Source organism: Pipistrellus kuhlii, unplaced genomic scaffold (assembly GCF_014108245.1).
Source record: "Pipistrellus kuhlii isolate mPipKuh1 unplaced genomic scaffold, mPipKuh1.p scaffold_m20_p_7, whole genome shotgun sequence".
NCBI classification, from domain to species: domain Eukaryota; kingdom Metazoa; phylum Chordata; class Mammalia; order Chiroptera; family Vespertilionidae; genus Pipistrellus; species Pipistrellus kuhlii.
In genome coordinates this window covers 68072056-68091516 of record NW_023425573.1, presented here as the reverse complement: position 1 = coordinate 68091516, position 19461 = coordinate 68072056, and the positions used below count along the sequence as shown (strand labels likewise).

The following is a 19461-nucleotide window of genomic DNA, read 5'->3' as shown; positions in this document are numbered from 1 at the left end:
GGTAGTGTTCATCCCCTCTTTGGCGCAGAATAGAGAACAAAGCTCACTTTACTGAGAGAGACATTTTCAATGCTTTCAAATACTTTGATTTCATCTTTGTTATGTACAGAAATTTTTAGAAAGACGGTGTTTTGTTAGTAATGTTGGGATTAAATTTTTATTTTTAAGGCTTTGAAACACAAACAAAATTTTAAAAGCTTGTCAGCAATTGAAAGTTGTAATCCTGTTGAGGACACATTTTACTGTTATAATAATTGTAAAACATAGTGATAAATATAGAAAGTACCATACAGGAATTAGGAATATTATCATCCTTATTTCTTTATAAACTCTATAGAAATATTCTTGGGTGTATAGTCTTACTGGATAAGTGGGTTATCATGAAGACTAAAATGCAAACAAAAACCTCTCTAGCATCAGTTTAAAATTGCAATAAAACTCTTTGAACAGTTTTTGTAGGTTTAGCTATAAAACACAAAGGTGAGAAATCATTGCACCACTTAGAAAGGAATAATTTGTATAGCTTCATTTATGGGAAAATTGTTTGTTTACTTGTTGGTTCATTCATTCATACACACATTTAATGAGCACCGTAATGCGCCAGGCTCGGTGCCAGCTGGTGAAGATTCACAGATGGTGTTGGCATCGCTGGTGTGTTCTATTGGTAGTGTCTTTTGTCTCATGTTGGACTGCCTTGAAATAGTGACTCGAATAGCTGTTTGAAATGAAAGTGAAGTTTTTTCCTTTCATATTGGGAGAGAAAAAAAAATACTTACCCAGGTGACATGCCTAGAGTCGAAAGTTCTTGATAGTGTTCTATTTCATTTTCATTTAAGGCATAAGGTATGGAAAGGCAGATATTAAATTATTTTTAATGTTGGATTTGCTTAAAAAACAGTGGCATCAGCAATTGTTGAGGGCTGTGATATATTGTGGCTGAAGCCCAAAGGTTAATCCCTGGCGAGAGGTGTTCTGGAGCAGCAGGTCAGAGTGTTTCTGGCCGGAAGGAGTGTGGTGGCTTTTTAGGGGTAGTGTCACATGACGGATAGGAACCTGGACCTGGATCCATTTTGTGGGCATGAGTTGTGGGTCTGCAGTTACCTGTAGCAAACTACTTACTTTTCCTGAGTTGTGGTTTATCTGTATATAAAATGGGTGTGGGAACCATAGTACATTCATCATACTGTCTGTGTGGGATCAAGAGTTAGTTCCTGAGGGGTGCAGCTGACAGAGGAGCTCAGTACGTGATGGTTGTCGCAGAAGGATCCCAGTGGTTAGTAGTAGTGGGGTTACATTTCTCATCATCACAAATTCCCTCATGTATACCATGTCAGAGTCCATGGCTGCTAGGGGAGGTCAATATGAAATAGGTTGCACTTGGTGGACTGACTGTATTTTAAGAATTGAGGAAGAATATCTTCTTAGTGCTCAAGTGACAACTTTGTATCCTACCTCAGATGTGCTCCACTGATAACTGTGGGTTAGGGATTTTGTCTGTAGTATTGTTGCCTTTTGATGATATAAAAGGTTACCAGCCCTTGAGAGTTGTCAGCTCTCATAGGAGGAGGGACACCCTCTTGGCACTTCCTGAGGTATCTGCAGCAATCTCTCTGGTGCCCCACTGAACAGCAATCAGCAGATGCAGGTGTAGTGGGTGGCTTCTCCTATTTCCATTCACGTTCCTATACCCCTCTATCAGACTTCTCTCTTGGTATCTCCACAGAAGGAGAGGCAGTAGTGAAAAAAGGGTGGAGAGGATTTGCCTAATTCAGTGGTTCTCAAATGGGGCAAATGTTAATCCCCAAGGGACTTAGGCAATGTCTGGAGCCATTTTTGGTTTTCACAGTGGAGGTATTGCTACCATCATTTAATGGCTAGAACCTAGGGATGCCATCAAACACCCCACAAATCACAGGATAGCTCCACACAACAAAGAATGATCTGGCCCAAAATGTCAGTCAGTAAAGCTGAAGCTAAGAACCCTGAGTTACCCCAAATGAACTAGCAGGCAATAGTTAAATGCCATTTTACACAGGGACTCCCTGCCTGGCAAGACAGGTAACGAGGCTGGAGATGGAGGAGCTAGATGTCTTTTTCTAAGGAGCAGGCTCTTTGTACTGGGGCTCAGCCATCTCATTGTGGCACTGCAGCTCTCATCTCTGTGGCTGGTCTCTGGCAGTCCTCAGAACCTTAGAGAACCTGTGCCTGCCTCAGGTCAGCATAAGAGCAGAGCCGGTGGCTGACTGCCACTGGCCGTGCCAGCTCATGACGTGCCTGGTACAGACTGAGCCATGTAGACTGGGACTGCAGCCCTGGCGGAGAGCCATCTGAGACTTTGGATAGTGGTAAAGCTTCACCTCACCCATGGGTAGGTTTCTTCAGGAAGCATATTTCAGAGGATGGCTTTATTTTTTATTTACATATTTAGCAGGTACTTATGTAGAGCCTTTTATCTGCCAGGAAGTTTTAAAATCCTATCTAATAAAGAGGGAATATGCTAATTGACCCTCCCACCATCACAAAGATGGTGGTGCCCCAGAGCCAACAAGGAGGGAATATGCTGATTGACTGCTCGTCCTCAAAGATGGCCTTGCACATAGCCAATAAGGACGTAATATACTAATTGACTGCCCCGCTCTCAAAGATGGTGGTACCCACTGCCAATAAGGAGGGAATATGCTAATTGACTGCGTACCCTCAAAGATGGCAGTGCCCACAGCCACAAGATGGCGGTGCCCAGTCCCCTTAGCCCTGCTGGAGCGGCAGGTGCGCGGCAAGGCTGGGCCCACCCTGTGCGCTTGGTTCCAGAGTCCCCCAGTACCCTCAGCCTTCCAGCCACACAGGGCCAGCCAAAGCTTGCACTGCCAGCAGTGGCAGCAGCAGAGGTGTGATGGGGTGTTGCCTTTCCCTGATCACAAGGATGCCTCCCGCCCCTGAGGGTTCCCAGACTGTGAAAGGGCACAGGCCAGACTGAGGGACTTCCCCTCCAATGCATGAACTTTTATGCACCGGGCCTCTAGTATTGTATAAGTGTTAACTCATTAGACTTTCATAACTGCTTTAAGAGGCAGGGTTATTATTATCATTCCTTTACAAGTAAGAAAACAGGAGAGGAGAGTGAAGAGTCAAACCTAGGAAGTTTGACTCCAAAGAGTGGGTCCTTAACCACTGTGCCAGGGGAGGGGAATCTTTTTTCTGCCCAGGCCCATTTGGGTATTTATAACATCATTCATGGGCCATATACACTTATCAATTTAAAAATTAGCCTGCTGTATTTGGTCACACATTTATTTAACTCACCTCTGAGTTACCTCTGTAACCACAAACACATTACTTCATATTTGTGAACCTCAGTTTTCTCATCTATAAAATAAAGTCATACCTGTCTCATGGAGAATATGGACATATTATGGAATTTCATATCATCCTACCTAATAAAAGAGTAATATGCAAATTAACCATCACTCCACTACACCCACAAGCCACGCCCACCAGCTAATCAGAGCGAGTATGCAATTACTGGTAACCCAACCAAGATGGCTACAGCCACAGAGAGCAGGAGGGAGGCTTGGGTTTCCCAGGCAATGGAAAAAGCCAACCTTTCTGCCTGCCCCTGCCAGCCTAAACCTCCACTCAAGACTACAAAGTTTCAATTATAGAAGGTAAACAAATCCAAGCAGAAATGGTGGCAGCCATGGAGCTGGAAAGAGCAGGAGGCTAGGGTTACCCTGGCAATGGAAAAAGCAAAGCTTTCTGCACACCCTGGTCTGCCCAGGTCTCAACTCGAAGCTACAGTTTTAATTATAGAAGATACATAAGTCCCAAGAGAAATGGCTACCAGGGAGCAAGCAGGAGGCTTGGCTCCGCTCCAGGCTACAAAGTTTCAGTTGTAGAAGGTAAATAAATTCCAGATACTAGGGCCTTTGCTTGGGTCCCCAAGGGGTGTGGCTTGCCTGCAAACCACTATAGGCCCCTCATTCAGGCTGCCCCACACCCCAAGGAACCCCCACCCTGATCTGGGACATCCTTCAGGGCAAACCAGCTGACCCCCACCCATACACCAGGCCTCTATCCTATCTAATAAAAGAGTAATATGCAGATTGACCATCACTCCAACATTACAAGATGGCTGCCCCATGTGGTCAAAGACTCTGCCCTTATGTGAACACAAGATGACCACCACAAGATAGCCAGCAGGGGAGGGCAGTTGGGAGGCACCAGGCATGTAAGGGAGGGCAGTTAGAGGTGACCAGGCTGGCAGAGGAGGGAAGTTTGGGGCAAACAGGCTGGCAGGGGAGCAGTTAGACATCAATCAGGCTGGCATGGGAGTGGTTAGGGGGTGATCAGGCTGGCAAGCAGAAGCAGTTAGGGGCAATAAGGAAGGCAGGCAGGCCAGCAGTTGGGAGCCATCAGTCCTGGATTGTGAGAGGGATGTCCGACTGCCCGTTTAGTCGGACATCCCCTGAGGGGTCCCAGATTGAAGAGGGTGCAGGCTGGGCTGAGGGACACTCCCCTTGCCCCCGTGCACAAATTTTGTGCACTGGGCCTCTAATATGTGTGTGTACACATACACATATATGTATACATGTATGTATGCATGTATGTATATGTTTGTGTGTATATATGTATATGTGCATAGCACATGGTAGGCCTTCAGAAAATGTTAGTTCTCTTCTGCCTTTCTTTGTTACAACCAAATTTTTGGCCCTATTGCTCTAATGCCATGGATAGGTTATTGCCTGCAGGTACTAGGCATACTGAAGGCAAAAATTAAGCCAGGTTGGATATTTGTTAGAATTAATGAATGAACAGACTGCTATGATCTTACCATTGTGAAGAAGTCTGATGTTTGGTTTTGGGAGAGGTGGGGAGGATGAGATTGCCCCAAGCACATAAACCAGACTTACAGAATCAAGACAGGAGCTCTCTTTCTATTTGTAGTTTTTTATCAGTTCCAGTGATGTCGTCTGTGAACCACTGAGCACACAGACTTCCACACTAATTGCATATCTGTGCCTGTGTTTTGATGAGTTTTTCTGCTGGCCTGGCAGAAGGGGATCACCTGGGTGCTTCTGGGCTGAGGCTGGTAGGCCATGCCTAGTGTTGGTGCTTTCTTCCCAGGCCAGATCAGAGCACCTGCTCAGAGTGAGTTTGCTCTGTTCCCAGCATAGTGGAAGGTAGCACCTTTTCATTTGTCTGCGTTCAGTGCTTTACCACATCTGCACCTACACTGTTCCTGTTCCATTGGCCCACTCCCATTTCATAAATGAGTCTGGATTCTGTCCACATGGATGGCATCCTGTTGTCCTTCTGGCTTTTCCACATGTAAAAGTCAGCATATCTTTCTTTGATTATGAGTTTCCAGAGGAGAAGGACTAAATTCATCTCTGTGTGTATGTGGAGAACCTCATATACCAGCTCCCCGAATGTTGATGCATGCCAGGATGACATGTCTGGAGGGCAGTATACTACTCTACCCATGGTCAGATGTGTAAGAAAGGGAGTCAGCACTTACATGGAAGTGCCATGAAGGAATATCCCTAACATCTAAGGCAGTGCCTGGCATCCAGGAGTTGTTTGATAGATAGTTCTTGAGCGAGTGAATGCCTCTGGTCTTGAAGTATTTTCCTAAATCTGTATGCCTAGAAATCCGGGAACTGTGGCTTTTATTGTTACCATATGTAACCAACAGAAATAGAGACTGCAAAAAAGTTGAGAAATACTGCAGTATAGGACACTAAAATAACACCAAACTTGACCTAGAAACTATAATACTTCAGGAACTGGCTGCCCTTAGGGATTGTCATTCTTTTTTTTTATTATTGATTTTTTTACAGAGAGAAAGGAAGAGGGATAGAGAGCTAGAAACATCGATGAGAGAGAATCATCGATCAGCTGCCTCCTGCACACCCACAACTGGGGATGTGCCCGCAACCAAGGTACATGCCCTTGACCGTAATCGAACCTGGGACCCTTCAGTCCGCAAGGCAACGCCCTATCCACTGAGCCAAACCGGTTTTGGTGGGATTGTCATTCTGTGCTCTAGTGAATCATGCTATAAGGAGGAGGAATTTCACAGAGTGCATTGGTAGGATGCTAACAAGGCGTTTTTCTCCATCAGCCCAGTGGCTAGAAATAATTTATGTTATTTATTGCCCAACTTGGGTCCTAGAACAGACCACGTTGTTTTGTGCTTTCTGATCACTTGAAGATGGTCCTGTCATCTTTAAGATATGGTATGGTAGGACAGGCCTTGGGCAGTAGTGTTTGACTCTGCTACTTCTTTTCTTTTTTGTTAATCCTCTCTCGATATTTTTCCATTGATTTTTAGAGAGGGGAAGAGAGGGAGAGAGACACACACACATATATAGATATGAGAGATATATATCAATTGGTTGCCTTTCGCACATGCCCCAACCAGGCCCAGGGATGAGCCTCAACCGAGGTACATGCCCTTGACCGAAATTGAACCTGGGACCCTTTAGTCCAAGGGCCAACACTCTATCCACTGAGCAACACTGGCCGGGCAATATTTCCTTCTTAATGTCAGAGAGAGGAAGAGAGAGCAGGTGCAGTGGACATCTATGCAGTGATCAAAGAATTTTTAAACTGTGCATTTTATTTTACAGATCTGAAGAAAACTCTCGCTGTGTTGTTGGATAATATTTTGCAGCGCATCGGCAAGTTAGAGTCGAAGGTGGACACCCTTGTCATCAATGGCACAGGAACAAATTCAACCAACTCCACCACTGCTGTTCCCAGCTTGGTAGCACTTGAGAAAATTAATGTGGCAGGTAAGAAGGGTGATTCTATAGCCTGGCATGAGTCAGATCTTGATTTGAACTGGGAAAAGAATAAGCACAGAAAATAGTCCTTTTCTATATAAGATAAATCCCTTGGTATGGCCCTTGTAAAGCTGAGATTAAATTTATTTTTGAATAACAGATGTTAAAATGCTTTTATAGTCTCATCATAACGTGTGATGTCTAGTGGTTCCTTATGACATATTTCACATAATGAGCTCCTAGAATTCACTTTTAATGCGAAGATTCATATTGTGGATAAGAAGTTATCTGGGAAGCACGTGTCAGTTAGAGGGCCTTCCTCCTCCCCATTTTCACCAGGCAATTTCAAAAATCTGTTGCATATGATAGATTCCCTCCTCCCTGTTGTTAAAGAAGAGCCACCATTGTAGAAAATAACTCTGGTGTGCATATGGAGAAATAAATTCTGGAAAACAGATGTAGGAAATACTGTAATGGCGCCTACCTGATCTTGGGTTGATTCTGTAGCCACTCATGGATGCCACCGTGCAGTTCCCATGAAGGTTCATTGTGTCTGGCCCCTTCTTGAGACTGGAATCTTGCATAAGAGAAGAGAAGTGGGTTAACCACAAACCCAGCATGTATTGTCCATAGCTCATGTTGGACCCCTATTGCTGCCCTGGGGTTGGCCTCTGGGGCTCTGTGGTTGAGCCAGGATTTGCTCTTGTTAGGGTGACATTGTCCTTTCCTAGGGACTAGGAACAAAGAAAGGAGCTGGAAGGTTAACATCGGGTGCTTTGGGTGAATGGTGTGAATACCCATTCACTACTCCTGGTGGGTGGTATCCCAACCCTAGTTAGTGGATAAAATAAGTAGCATATTCGTTGGCTTATTTCTCATTTCAGTTTAGCATACTCATTGGCTTTCATTTTCCCTTTCTTATAGAAATTCTCAGACTTAATTGGGAGAGATTCCTTTTCTTTCCCATCTCCAGTGTCAAAACATTTAATTGTTTCACATTGTGCAAGCTTGTCGTATTACCTGTTTGTTATGTTCTTCGCCCTTTCACAAGTTTTAAATTGCAGACTACATTTCTAATAATCCAAAGTATCCAATCAAACAGAGATATTAAAAATAACTTTTAATTACAACACAGAGGCAGTGTCATCTAGGCCATAAATCCTATCTCCCCTGCAGTTTCCAACAGCTTCTGTAATTAGACAAGAAAACCTCCCACTGTGTTGAGCTGCTTATTAATAAACAGCACCCTTGACTCTCCAGGCACCATTCCTCCATCCCCTCCCCATTAGGAAAGACTATAGGAAAGCTCCCATCTGATTTCATGGCAGCTCTACCTTCCCACAGTTCTGGAGGTGGGCAGGATGGGGCGTACTGCCATTGACTGCTGCCTCCCACCGCCTCTGTCTGCAGGAACTGTGTACCCATGTCTGCTGTCATTCTCTCCCCTGATCAGGGATCTTGCTGCCTCTGGCTGTCCTGTTTGTGTGCCAGGCTCTCAGAGAGACTTCTTCTGGGCCCCAGCCCCAGAGTAGAGAATGGTGGGTAGATTTCCAGCAGTGACATGAGAAGGAATTGGTGGCTACTTCTTCCCTTCCCTGAGTATTGAGCTAGTTTCAGTTATCAGATATCTCTCGAGCATAGTCCCTAAGCCATTGGCTCTGAGGGGGGCTCCTTTAGCAATACCATAGGTCCCCTGTTTTCATTAATATTTAAAGAACCAGAGACTTTTTTCTTTGAGGAAAATGGGAGGAAATTTAGAGTTATGCCTTTAATAACCTCATTCTAGCTCCTTTGTATATGTGTGTGTGTGTGTGTGTGTGTGTGTGTGTGTGTATGTGTACACATGCGATACCTTTAAAATTTTTACTGGGCAATCAGGAATATAATACATGGGCATAAAATAACACAAACTGTGGTTACTCTAAGTAGGGGTCAGTTTGGAAGGCTTCTCACAGGAAGGTAAGTTTTAAAGGCAGGTAAAATTGAGTCATAGGGGCCTCATGGAGGAGAAACAGACTAGAAATGGGCTGTGACTCAGAAAGAAACTTGGAAGGAAAGAGAAGAAACTAACATGGAACATCCACCCACTAATACCAGTTATTGTTCCTGACTCTTGGAGGGAAATCTATATATATAAAGAAACAGGATCTGTAATGTCCAAAGCGAATGAACAGATGACCAAACACCAGAAGTCAGTCCTGCAGTCAGTACTGGGTTGCTGTGGCCATACAGCACTGACTGCCATGCTTCAGGCACTGCAGCGACCCAGCACTGATTGCTGAGGGAGCTGCGGATAAGGCCCAGAGAGAGGCTCAGAGAGAGAATCAGGGTCTGATCTGCAGCCCCTGTGGCAGTCAGTGCTGGGTTGGTGCTGCAGAAAGCAGTCCTGCAGGCGTGGCAACCTAGCACTGACTGCTGAGGAGGCTGCGGATGAGGCCCATAGAGAGGCCAGGAGAGAGAAGCATGGTCTGATCTGCAGCCTCTGTGGCAGCTGCTGATGAGCCTCACCTCTCCTATCAGGCCCAGAGATAGGCCTGGAAACATTGACTGGCATAGAAACTGCCCAATCAGAACCAAATCCGGGTGATCTGCGAGGAGCCAATGGCTGCCTTGGTGGTGGGGCTTTTGATGCTGACTGGTATAGAAACCAACCAGTCAGAACCTAATCTGGGTGAACTGCAAAGGCAGAACCTAAGGTGGGGCTGAGGAGGGGTTTTAAGGGCAATAGCTATTTGGTGTAAGGTGTAAGAAAGTGGTTCAATTTGACCGGTTTGGCAGTATAGTGCATATGGCTGGCTATCAGTCCAGATATAGAAATTATGTATTTTTGTCTGCCAATAGCATCTCCTCATTCTTAAACCCCCTCCTCCCCTCATTTAAGCAATCCTATCCTATATAATCTATCTATAATAAAAGGGTAATATGCTAGTTAGACTAGGTCTACTGGTCATCTTCCAGATGTCCAACTTCCTTCAGACAAAGCCATGATGGTGGGGGCCAAGGCCAAGGCAGAGGCAGTTAGGAGTTATCAGGCTGGCAGGGATGGGCAGTTGGGGGTGAGATCAGGCCTAGAGGGGAGGACAGTTGGGGGGAGATCAAGCCAGCAGGGGAGGGAAATTACGGCCAATCAGGCAGACAGAGGCAGTTAGGGGAGATCATGTGGCAGGAGAGAACAGTTAGGGGCAATTTGGAAGGCAGGCAGAGGCAGTTAGGGGTGATCAGCAGGCAGGCAGGTGAGTGGTTAGGAGTCAGTGGTCCCAGATTATGGGAGGGATGTCCTATTGGAGAGGGTTCACGCTGGGCTGAGGGAACCCCCCCCCCCCCCATGCACAAATTTCATGCATCAGGCCACTAGTTTATATAATAAAAGCCTAAGTTACCATAATGGAGAATGACCAGAACAACTGGTTGCTATGATGCACACTTTGACCACCAGGGGCAGACACTGAGTGAATGCAGGAGCTGTCCCCTGGTGGTCAGTGCACTCCCACGGGGGAGTGGGCGCTCAGCCAGAAGCTGGGCTCAAGGCTGGTGAGCCCAGCAGTGCTGGTGGGAGCCTCCCCCACCTCCACAGAAGTATTAAGGAGTAGTGAGCCGAGCGGTAAGGAATGAGCAGGCAGGCAGGCAGTAAGGAGCGAGGGATCCCAGTTGGTGAGAGGGATACAAGAGGGCACAGGCTGGGCTGAGGGACCCCCAACCCCCAGTGCATGAATTTCATGCACTAGGCCTCTAGTTCTATCTAATAAAGAGGGGACATGCTAATTAACCCTCACACCATCACAAAGATGGAGGCACCCATAGCAAATAATGAGGAAATATGCTAATTGACAGCCTGCCCTAAAAAATGGCAGTGCCCACAGCCAATTAGGAGGGAATATGCTAATTGGCTGTCCTGCCCTCAAAGATGGCTGTGCCTACAGCTATGTGCCTGCCTCCGGATTCCCCCAGTCCTTTTAGTCTCCCAGACACCCAGGGCTGGCCCCAGGTACAACCAAGCCTCTGATGACGGCTGCCCAGCCATCCAGGACAGGCCTGAGGTGCAGGCAAACCTTGGATGGTGGCTTCCCAGCTGATGCCTGAGGCGCAGGCAGATGGCTGCTGCTAAGCCTCAGATGGTGACTGCTCAGCCACCCAGGGCCTCCCCAGGTTCAGATAACCAGGGCTGGCCCAGGCTGGCACTGCTCCTTACTGCTCACCTTCCCCTGATCACTGTGTCGCCTCCCATCCCTGAGGGCTCTCGGACTATGAGAGGGGCAGGCCGGGTTGAGGGACCCCCCTTCCAGTGCATGAATTTTCATGCACCAGGCCTCTAGTATTAAGTATAATCTTCTCAAACTTCAGTGAGTTAAGTATTTGGGAGAGGGACTTTTGGTACTGGAATCCTCTGAGCTCAGCATAAGACCCCATAGCACCACAGAGAGAAAACAGAATGTGTGCTGTATCTCTTGCTTCTCTTTGTAAGTCACTGCAAATGGATGTGTCTGGGGAAATGTGCTATCCTTTTCTTTGAGGTTTCTAAAGAGCTAATAGTACAACCTGTTTAATAAGCATATATATATATTTTTTTGGTCTGGTGTCTATTCCTTGATTGACCTACGTATTTTTAAAAAAAAGAAGTTCGCTCCTCTGCCTGTGTGTGTGCGCATATGTATCCCTTCCCTAGGCTCTGCCTTGGCCACAGTGGACATAGATGTGAAATAAAGAATAAAGGAAATTTCCTTTATTTCCTCCAAAAATAAACATCTTTTCAAATAACCAACATGTTTACTTGTCATGTCTATAGATTAGGGTATGAAAAAGAAGAATAAGGACTTAAGCTCATAGTCCTAGTTCATTATCAATCTCCCATTGCTTTTGTGCCTTCAGTCTGATCCATGGCCACACAGATGGTCCTCACACCCCTCTTATCATAGCAGGAATCATAGCTCTTGAGCTGTGAGAGTTCATCTTTATAGGGTTCTAGTCCTAGGGTATGGAGTTATTCATTCTCCCTTTCTGCATTAAGACATGTGGTAATTGCTCAGAAGCGCTCTCTCTGGTGCGCCTTTATGGCTTACTCTGCGGTCGTGCTGCTCATGATGTTTCTGATTGCTTACTGTTGTGTCTGATTGCTTGCTGATATAGCTTCTGGTTGGCTATAAACTGCCTCTAAATTGGATATCATAGCAATTGAAGAAGGGCCTCTTAAATTTATTTTCTTTTTAGGGGACATTAGTGTATATGTGAATCTGTCCCCTTTCCTTTTTCTGTTTAGTTGGGTTTCATGTGGCTTTTATCCAAAATGGCTTTTCTTTCCAAATTTATCACTCTTGTGCTATTTTATTATATGAAAGTGAATCATTCCCTTTAGAGAAATTAGTTGGAAATAGACTTTATTAAAATCAAGAATAATATTGAACTGCATTTCCAACTCTGTTTATCTTACTGAAGAGGAAGGTGGATCAAAGAAATGAAAAAACAATCAGATTTTTAAAAATCTTCACCCTTCAGCTACTCACCATTTCTCCAGGTTTTCTCCCTGCATGTGCCTTTGTCAAAATTATCTGCTTTCAGAATAACACCTTGGGTTTTCGGGGAAGACCAATTCTGCTTTTATCCAAAATGGTGATCTTAGATTAGATTATGAAGTAGAGAGGACAGGATTGAGGTTCTTTGCCACATCCTAACATGGGGGAGGTAAAAGGTACGGATGTGTGATACTGAAAATGCTTGCTGTGTAAGGACTGACAGTGCCCACGTTTTTCTTTCTCTCACCGATAGAATCTTGTTCAAAGCTGTCCTATTGAAGGTGTTCAGTCAGTCCTGTCCACTGGTTTGGCTTATGCTGTAGGGGCAGAGCATTTGGTTTTGCTGCTGCAAGAGGCTTTTTTGTTTTGTTTTGTTTTGTTTTTTGTTTTAGTATCTCTCCTCCATTCTACTCAAGGGGATTTTCTTGGAAGTGGGACTTGGTCTCTCATTTCCCTTTCTCAGACCTCAGCAGACACCACCTAACAGCAGGACTCTTGTTTTGTCTGGCATGACTGAGCTTCCTTCCCGTAGGTGATTCTGCATGGTAGACCTTCAGAGGATTTGACGGTTGCATTCTAGACTGGGATGGTTTGGGGAATGGCACACATTGCAGAGCTCTGTATTGTGTGGGGCAGGGGGCAGGGAGCATGGGTGTGTGGTGTGTGCATGGGTTCCTTTATTTACTCTCAAAACCCAGTTGTTGTCCTTCAACATCAGCTGAATTACAGGCCAGCGCTGATGGTTTTCTAAAAGGTACAGCCTAATGCTAGCTCCCCTTTGTGTTATGACTGCTTACAATTGCATGGCCAGTTGGGAAACAATCACAAAATCGAAGGTGCAGGCACAATTCAAATGGCCATTTTCTGATATTTAGTCCAAATTGAATGTTTGCATTTCGCAAACATCAGTTGCAACATATAATATATTCTAGTGTTTGAGTTTGAAGTGCAGTATATTTGAACTTGAATGCCCTTCTCAATAAAAAGAACCATAATTATTATTCTTACCATGTGGAGATTGAAAATGAAAAAGTCCCTGCTGTGTTCCAGGGCTTGCATTTGGAAGTACATCCCTCCCTTTGTGCTGCTAATGGGCCTTGAAATTAAGTTGTACCTGTGTGACTTCCTTGTTTGTGTACCCACACTTCCAGTTGTGTTAACGTAGCACCTGCAGTGTTTAGCGCCCACCCGTTTCCCCAGTGGCTCAGCAGGTGGCTTGCCCAGTATCAGGTATTGGCCAGCCAATGGCACCCTAAATGCTGGTGAGAGACAGAAGAGAGGCAAGATTTCAGGGTGCTTTCTTATTGATCAGAGCAAGAAACAAATGTCTTCCCATCTACCTGTCATTTTCTATTTCATTCTTTACAAGGGCAGCAATAAATACCTGGCTACTTGTCAGAAGCAATTCTTTTGTTACTTCACTAACAAATGTATGTCCTTGGTGTGGTTTTCACCTCCGGTGGTCAAGGGCATTTTGGTTTTTATGAGAAAGGAGGAGAAGGGCAGGAGGAGGAAGAGGGAGAAATGCAGTTCAGGGGAAGTGATGCTGCCCTTTGAGCCTGTGTACTTATTGCCCTGAAAAATGACTTGGCCCCTCAGGCAACACTTGGCAATGACTGGAGATATTTTTAGTTGCTACAGCTGAGGAGCTACAATTGACATTTGGTAAACAGAGGCCAGAGATGCTGCTAAACATCTGTGTGCAGTGCACAGGCCAGCCAGCCCGCCACAGAGAATTATCTACCCCAGCGTCAGTTGTGCTGCAGCTGAGAAACCCTGATCTGTAAGCTATTGCTGGAATCTGGGATTACCACTTAAGATCAGCGCAGAAAGAGGCCTGAGACATAGAGGTTTCCAGATAGGCCTGCCGAGACCTAAGGTCTCCTCCCCTCTTCCTTGCAAGGCTGTTTGCAAGTCCCCAGCACCTTCCACTTTTAGCTCTGCAACTGATCTTCCAGACCCCTAAGTGAGAGATTTTTATAGATTCTCAGACTATTTTGGGATCCTGACCTTAAGAAACTCTTTTCCTAGACCCAAATTAGTAAAATGTTGGCAATCTGTATTTTATGCCAGTTTATATACTAATAGAAGGTAATTATTTTTCAAAAAGAGCCACTAATTCAGAATAATGATTGTAAAGCAGTCTGCGAGAGTGAATTTATATTATAAGACTGTTTTAGAAGAAATTACATTCTGTTATTTTAAGCAAATTGTGGAATTATCCAGATATGAGAAAGAAAATTAAGTGAGTTAAGGAAGATAATACAGGTTCCCAGAGGTCTGCATGACTGCATGGCATGCCCTGCACAGCAGCATATCCAGAGCAGATGAGACTGGAAAGACAGGTTGGGGGTTTGTGAGGAGTTTCATTGTGAACTGCTGAGGAGTTTCTGTTTTGTTCTGTAGGCAGTGACAGCTGATAGGGTTTAAAGCAGGAACGTGGTTGATGAGATCTGTATTTTCAGAGAAAACTCAGTGGCCATGTGGAAGTGGAATGTCTTTGAAGGGGGTCATGCTGGAAGCCAGGTGAGAAAGGGTTTAGTTGGCTCAGGTAGGAGAAGTCCTGAAATTGGACTTGAGGCCCAGGGAAGAGGGGTGGATTCAAGACCATGTGCGGGTGGAGCTGACATGACGGGACACTGGTGAACACTGGTATGCCATGGGAAAAGGAAAGGGAGGAGGTGTCCTAAGGATTCCCAAGGACAGTTTTAAGGATAACTGTATTGAGGGAATAAGCCAGCAAAGAGACAGGACTGTGGAAAGACAGCAGCCATGTGCTAATTTGGATTTAGGGAGTATAAATGCTTTGTTGCAAGCCCTGTGGTTAGGAGTAACAGTTTAAAGGCAAATGGAACGAACCATTGGCTTCCAGTGTTCAGGACACTAGGGTAAAGGAAAGAACATATTTGTGTAACCTGGCTGCCCTGATTCAAATCATGGCTCCACCACTTCCTGCCTGTATTACCTTGGGCTTGTTTTTGAACTTTTCTGAGGCTGTTTCCTCATCTGTAAAATTGGGGAGATAATAGTAGTTCCCATTTTATGGGTTTGTTGTCATAAGGATTAATGAGATGCATGAATAATTGAGAAAGGAGCCTGGAACAGAGTTAGTATTACATGAGCATTTGTTAATTATAGTTTAAAAGCTACATATTTGAAATACTGATCTAAAAATAAAAAATTGCCTTTACTAGTTATTAGAATATTATCTCTAATAGTGAAAACAATTAAGTAGTATTTGTGTTTCATAAATTAGAAAATATTTCTATATAATTTTATTTGAGCACTTTAAACTTGAAGAATTTCCCAAATTGACCTTTTCTGTCAATATTTAGAGACCTTTATTATCAATACTAGAGGCTTAGCAGGAAATCCATGCATTTGTCAGTACTCTTGGTTGCAAGAGGCAATAACCTAGGTCATACTGGCTTAAACAGAAAGAGAATTTGGGGCTCATGTCATTGGAAGGCTCAGAAGAGGATTCTGAGTGCAGCACCGCTGCATCCAAACATGGACATTATCCTGTCTTCTCTGTGGGCTTCATTGTAGGCCATCTCACGGTGGTGGTGGAAATGGCCCCACGAGGTCAAAGGTTTCTGGCAGCATTCTTGGGGCGGGTTCTGATTGGGTTGGCTGAGGATATATGCCTGTCCAGATCCAGTCACTGTGCCAGTGACCTGAATATGGTTCACATAGTTTATGCCTGGGCCTAGGGGAGTTCCGAAAGAGATTCCAGGCCAGCAGAAGAAATAGTTATAACCATTAGAGACCCTTGTCATCATTTGGATTTCCAGCATCTTCAGCCTGACTCTACCTTTTCTTTCTTTGTGGGCATGGAGGGCAGAGCCTCTGGAATGCTAACCTTTCTGCTACTCCCTCCTCCCCCGCCTTAAATGCTGCTAGGAGCTAAAAGATCCCACAGCAGGCTGTTTATATTCACCCTTATACATTTATGTGGTTTTGTGCACAGCCCTTCCAATTTTATGGCTAACACCATCCTTGTCAAGACTCATCTGAAGCACGTCTCCCCTAAGATGCCTTCCTGACACCCCTCCCACCTCAGAGGTTTCTGATGGCCTTGCTTTGTGTTCCCACAACTGCTAAGTACATTTTTGGAATTTGCCTGTATCCACAGCTCAGCTGTAAGCTATTCAAAGGCTTGGGTTAAATAAGCTACATTTTCCTTTTAAACCCAACATCCAGCTGGGAGCCTGGTAAACTGGTTCTCAGTATGTGATTGTGGAGTGGCGTGCACTGCACCTTCCTGCCCACACGCCAGGCCAGCCCCTCTCCCGGAACTTTCAACTCCACAGTGACAGCCACACACTCAGCTTTGGATTGGCAGGTCTGCCCTTGGCCTGCTGTGGCTGCTGACTGTTCTGTTGTTCGCGGAGAGAATGCTTTTGCTTTACCATGCTTTCTAAAAACTGATATTCCACAATAAGATCATTTCTTCTGTAACTTCTTAGTGGCCAATTATAAAAATGTAAGTAAGAGTTTAAAACATTCTAATCAGCTACCCTATATCAGAGGTTGCTCTGAATGAATAGTTCTTGCAGAAGAAGCCAGGACCCACCAGTCTTAATGCCTTTGGACTAATTACTGACCCTTCAAGGAATGCATGCCTTTTTCATTTCCCTGTGGGGATTGCTGCTCCTCCTCAGCAGTTTGAAGGGAAACAGCAGAAAGAACGGAGTCCTTTGGGAACGTGCACTGGAAACTGGCCTGGGAACGTGGGAAGAACCTGCTGTCATTTATGAAGATGCCTCTCCACAGGTTTTTCTGTGGATCGGAGATAGGGACACACTGAAGTTAGACTTGTTTGTTGTCATCAGTAGGCGACAGATCCCACTTGCTCTAATTTGGCTTAATGAGGCAGCATATACAGTTGTGTTATCAGCTTGCATATGGTATTGATTCAATAGACGCTCCATAGCGACAGCAGAGCATATGTTTCCCACAGACAGTCCTATCTCTCCGTGTCCTCCTTTACCTAGTTCTATTGACACATATTTCAATAGGCTCATTCTAGAGCCTGCGAGTTAAAACTTCAGATCAGCCTTATAATTAAAGCTGTTTGGCTGGGAGCCACGGAAGCTGTCTGTCTCTGTGTTGTAGAAACTGCTTTTAGGTGCATTGGGTTTTGAAGGATTTTAATTTAAGCTCTGCTTTTGACTTTGCTTAGCCACAGCCTCTAAAATTAGGTGACCTACATGAAAATCAGAAGCTAGTTTTTGTTGTTTTCCCATTTTCATTATATCTCAGAAAAAGAAGAGTAAAGTGTATGGGTTTAAACATGAAGAGAACTGGAATCCAATTAGACACGTGATAGAAAGGGGCCCACCACCCTTCTGTCGCGCCAGCAGCCCTGGCCCTCATTGCAGCCTCCTTCCTCTTTGCCATCGGACTTAGCAAGTCACTGTGCGTGATCGTAACCTCAAGTCCATGGATAACAAGCCGAGGGCCCGATGCGGTGACAGCCAGCAGAGGGACTGTGTCCAGGGTATATAACTGCATTTTGATTTGCTTGTCAGAGTTGGCCAGCTACACTATTAGCTGGTTTTTAATCTGACTTAATGTTTTCTGTTGGTGACCTTTTCAACATACGCTGTGGGACTTTCTACACTGTCTTCCTGGAGCTGGGCTCTGGAAACAGTTATAGTGGAAGAGCCATTTTTGAACACTCATTGTGGGGCTTATGCCAGCAGACATAGGATTGTGGTTTGTTCAGACACAGGCTCTGGACCCTGTCCACCAGGGTCTAAATCCCAGCTCTGCCACCTCATAGCCTTGTGTCCTTAGATAAACCCAGGGTCCTCTTCTGCCAGTGGGAACAAGCTGCCATGGGTCGTGTTGTTGTGAGGGCTCTGAGTTAATACATGAAAAACAGTCAAGACAGGCACAAAATGAGAGCTCAGTACTTTTGGGCCCTTGGACATGTGCTTCCTGAGAACCAGCTCTGGACCTGACTTGTGGGCTTGGCCTGTCACAGATGAGCAGTGCTTGATGCATGTGTATACTACCCAGTCCCAGTGCTGCATTTTTTTTTTAAAAACATTTTATTTTATTGATTTTTTTACAGAGGGGAAGAGAGAGGGATAGAGAGTTAGAAACATCGATGAGAGAGAATCATCAATCAGCTGCCCTCTTGCACACCCCCGTACTGGGGATGTGCTGCAACCAAGGTACATGCCCTTGACTGGAATGGAACCTGGGACCTTTCAGTCTGCAGGCCGATGCTCTATCCACTGAGCCAAACCGGTTTCGGCCCAGTGCTGTATTTTTTTTTTAAATAAATTTTTATTGTTCATATTGTTACACATGTCCCCCTCCCCCCCTCCATTGCTCTCTTCCACCAGGTTCCCATCCCACCCTCTGCCCTTTGTATTTTTAAAAAAATATATTTTATTAAGTTTACACAGAGAGGAATTGAGAGGGATAGAGAGTTAGAAACGTTGAAGAGAGAGAAACATCGACCAGCTGCCTCTTGCACACCCCCCACTGGGGATGTGCCCACAACCAAGGTACATGTCCTTGACCGGAATGGAACCCGGGACCTTTCAGTCTGCAGGCCGATGCTCTATCCACTGAGCCAAACCGGTCTCGGCCCAGTGCTGTATTTTTGATAAAACTGCCTGAGAGAGCGGATTTCTGGAAGCTACCTGACACTCACAGGCTGGACCTGGCCTTGGGCATCAGACCATTTTGAGCAGAACTCTTGGTGCCCTTATTTGCCCACTCTTGGTATTTTACTTGCCATCATAGGCCTCAGCTCCATTCTCTGTACAATGAATATAGTGATGCCAACACTTTCTTCTTGTGCCAATGAGGAAGCCATGTGATAATGTGTATTGAGTGCCTAGCAGGCCTCTTCTACACACTGACTTATAGACCCTATCCTCTAGTTAATTCCTTGTTAGAAGTATAACCTGGCAAACACTACAACCAATACTGCCTGGGGGAGTGCCAGGTCTGTGCCAAGCAGTGTAGGCACAGCCTGGTAAGGAACTGGGCTCCTGCTGTGAACAGGGCTCACCTTGCAGGGGAGGAGGAAGGAGAGAGTAATGGCAGTGCTCACAACGCCTTCCTGACCACCTAGATCTCCTTCATCCTAGTCCTAAAGGACCTGTTGTTTTTGCTGACCTTTTGACCTTGGAAATGACCCTTAA

At 45.2% G+C, this 19461-nt stretch overlaps 1 protein-coding gene across 4 annotated transcripts in view; it reads left to right on the top strand.

Annotated features, from left to right (window-relative positions):
- MGAT5 (alpha-1,6-mannosylglycoprotein 6-beta-N-acetylglucosaminyltransferase) overlaps window positions 1-19461 on the top strand; it is a 353237-nt gene that overhangs the window by 162886 nt on the left and 170890 nt on the right. For all 4 annotated transcript variants that reach the window (XM_045575220.1, XM_045575219.1, XM_036422130.2 and 1 more), the window contains one exon: window positions 6630-6794. In XM_045575220.1, coding sequence (XP_045431176.1) covers window positions 6630-6794 — 165 coding nt within the window. The remainder of the gene's footprint in view (window positions 1-6629; window positions 6795-19461) is intronic.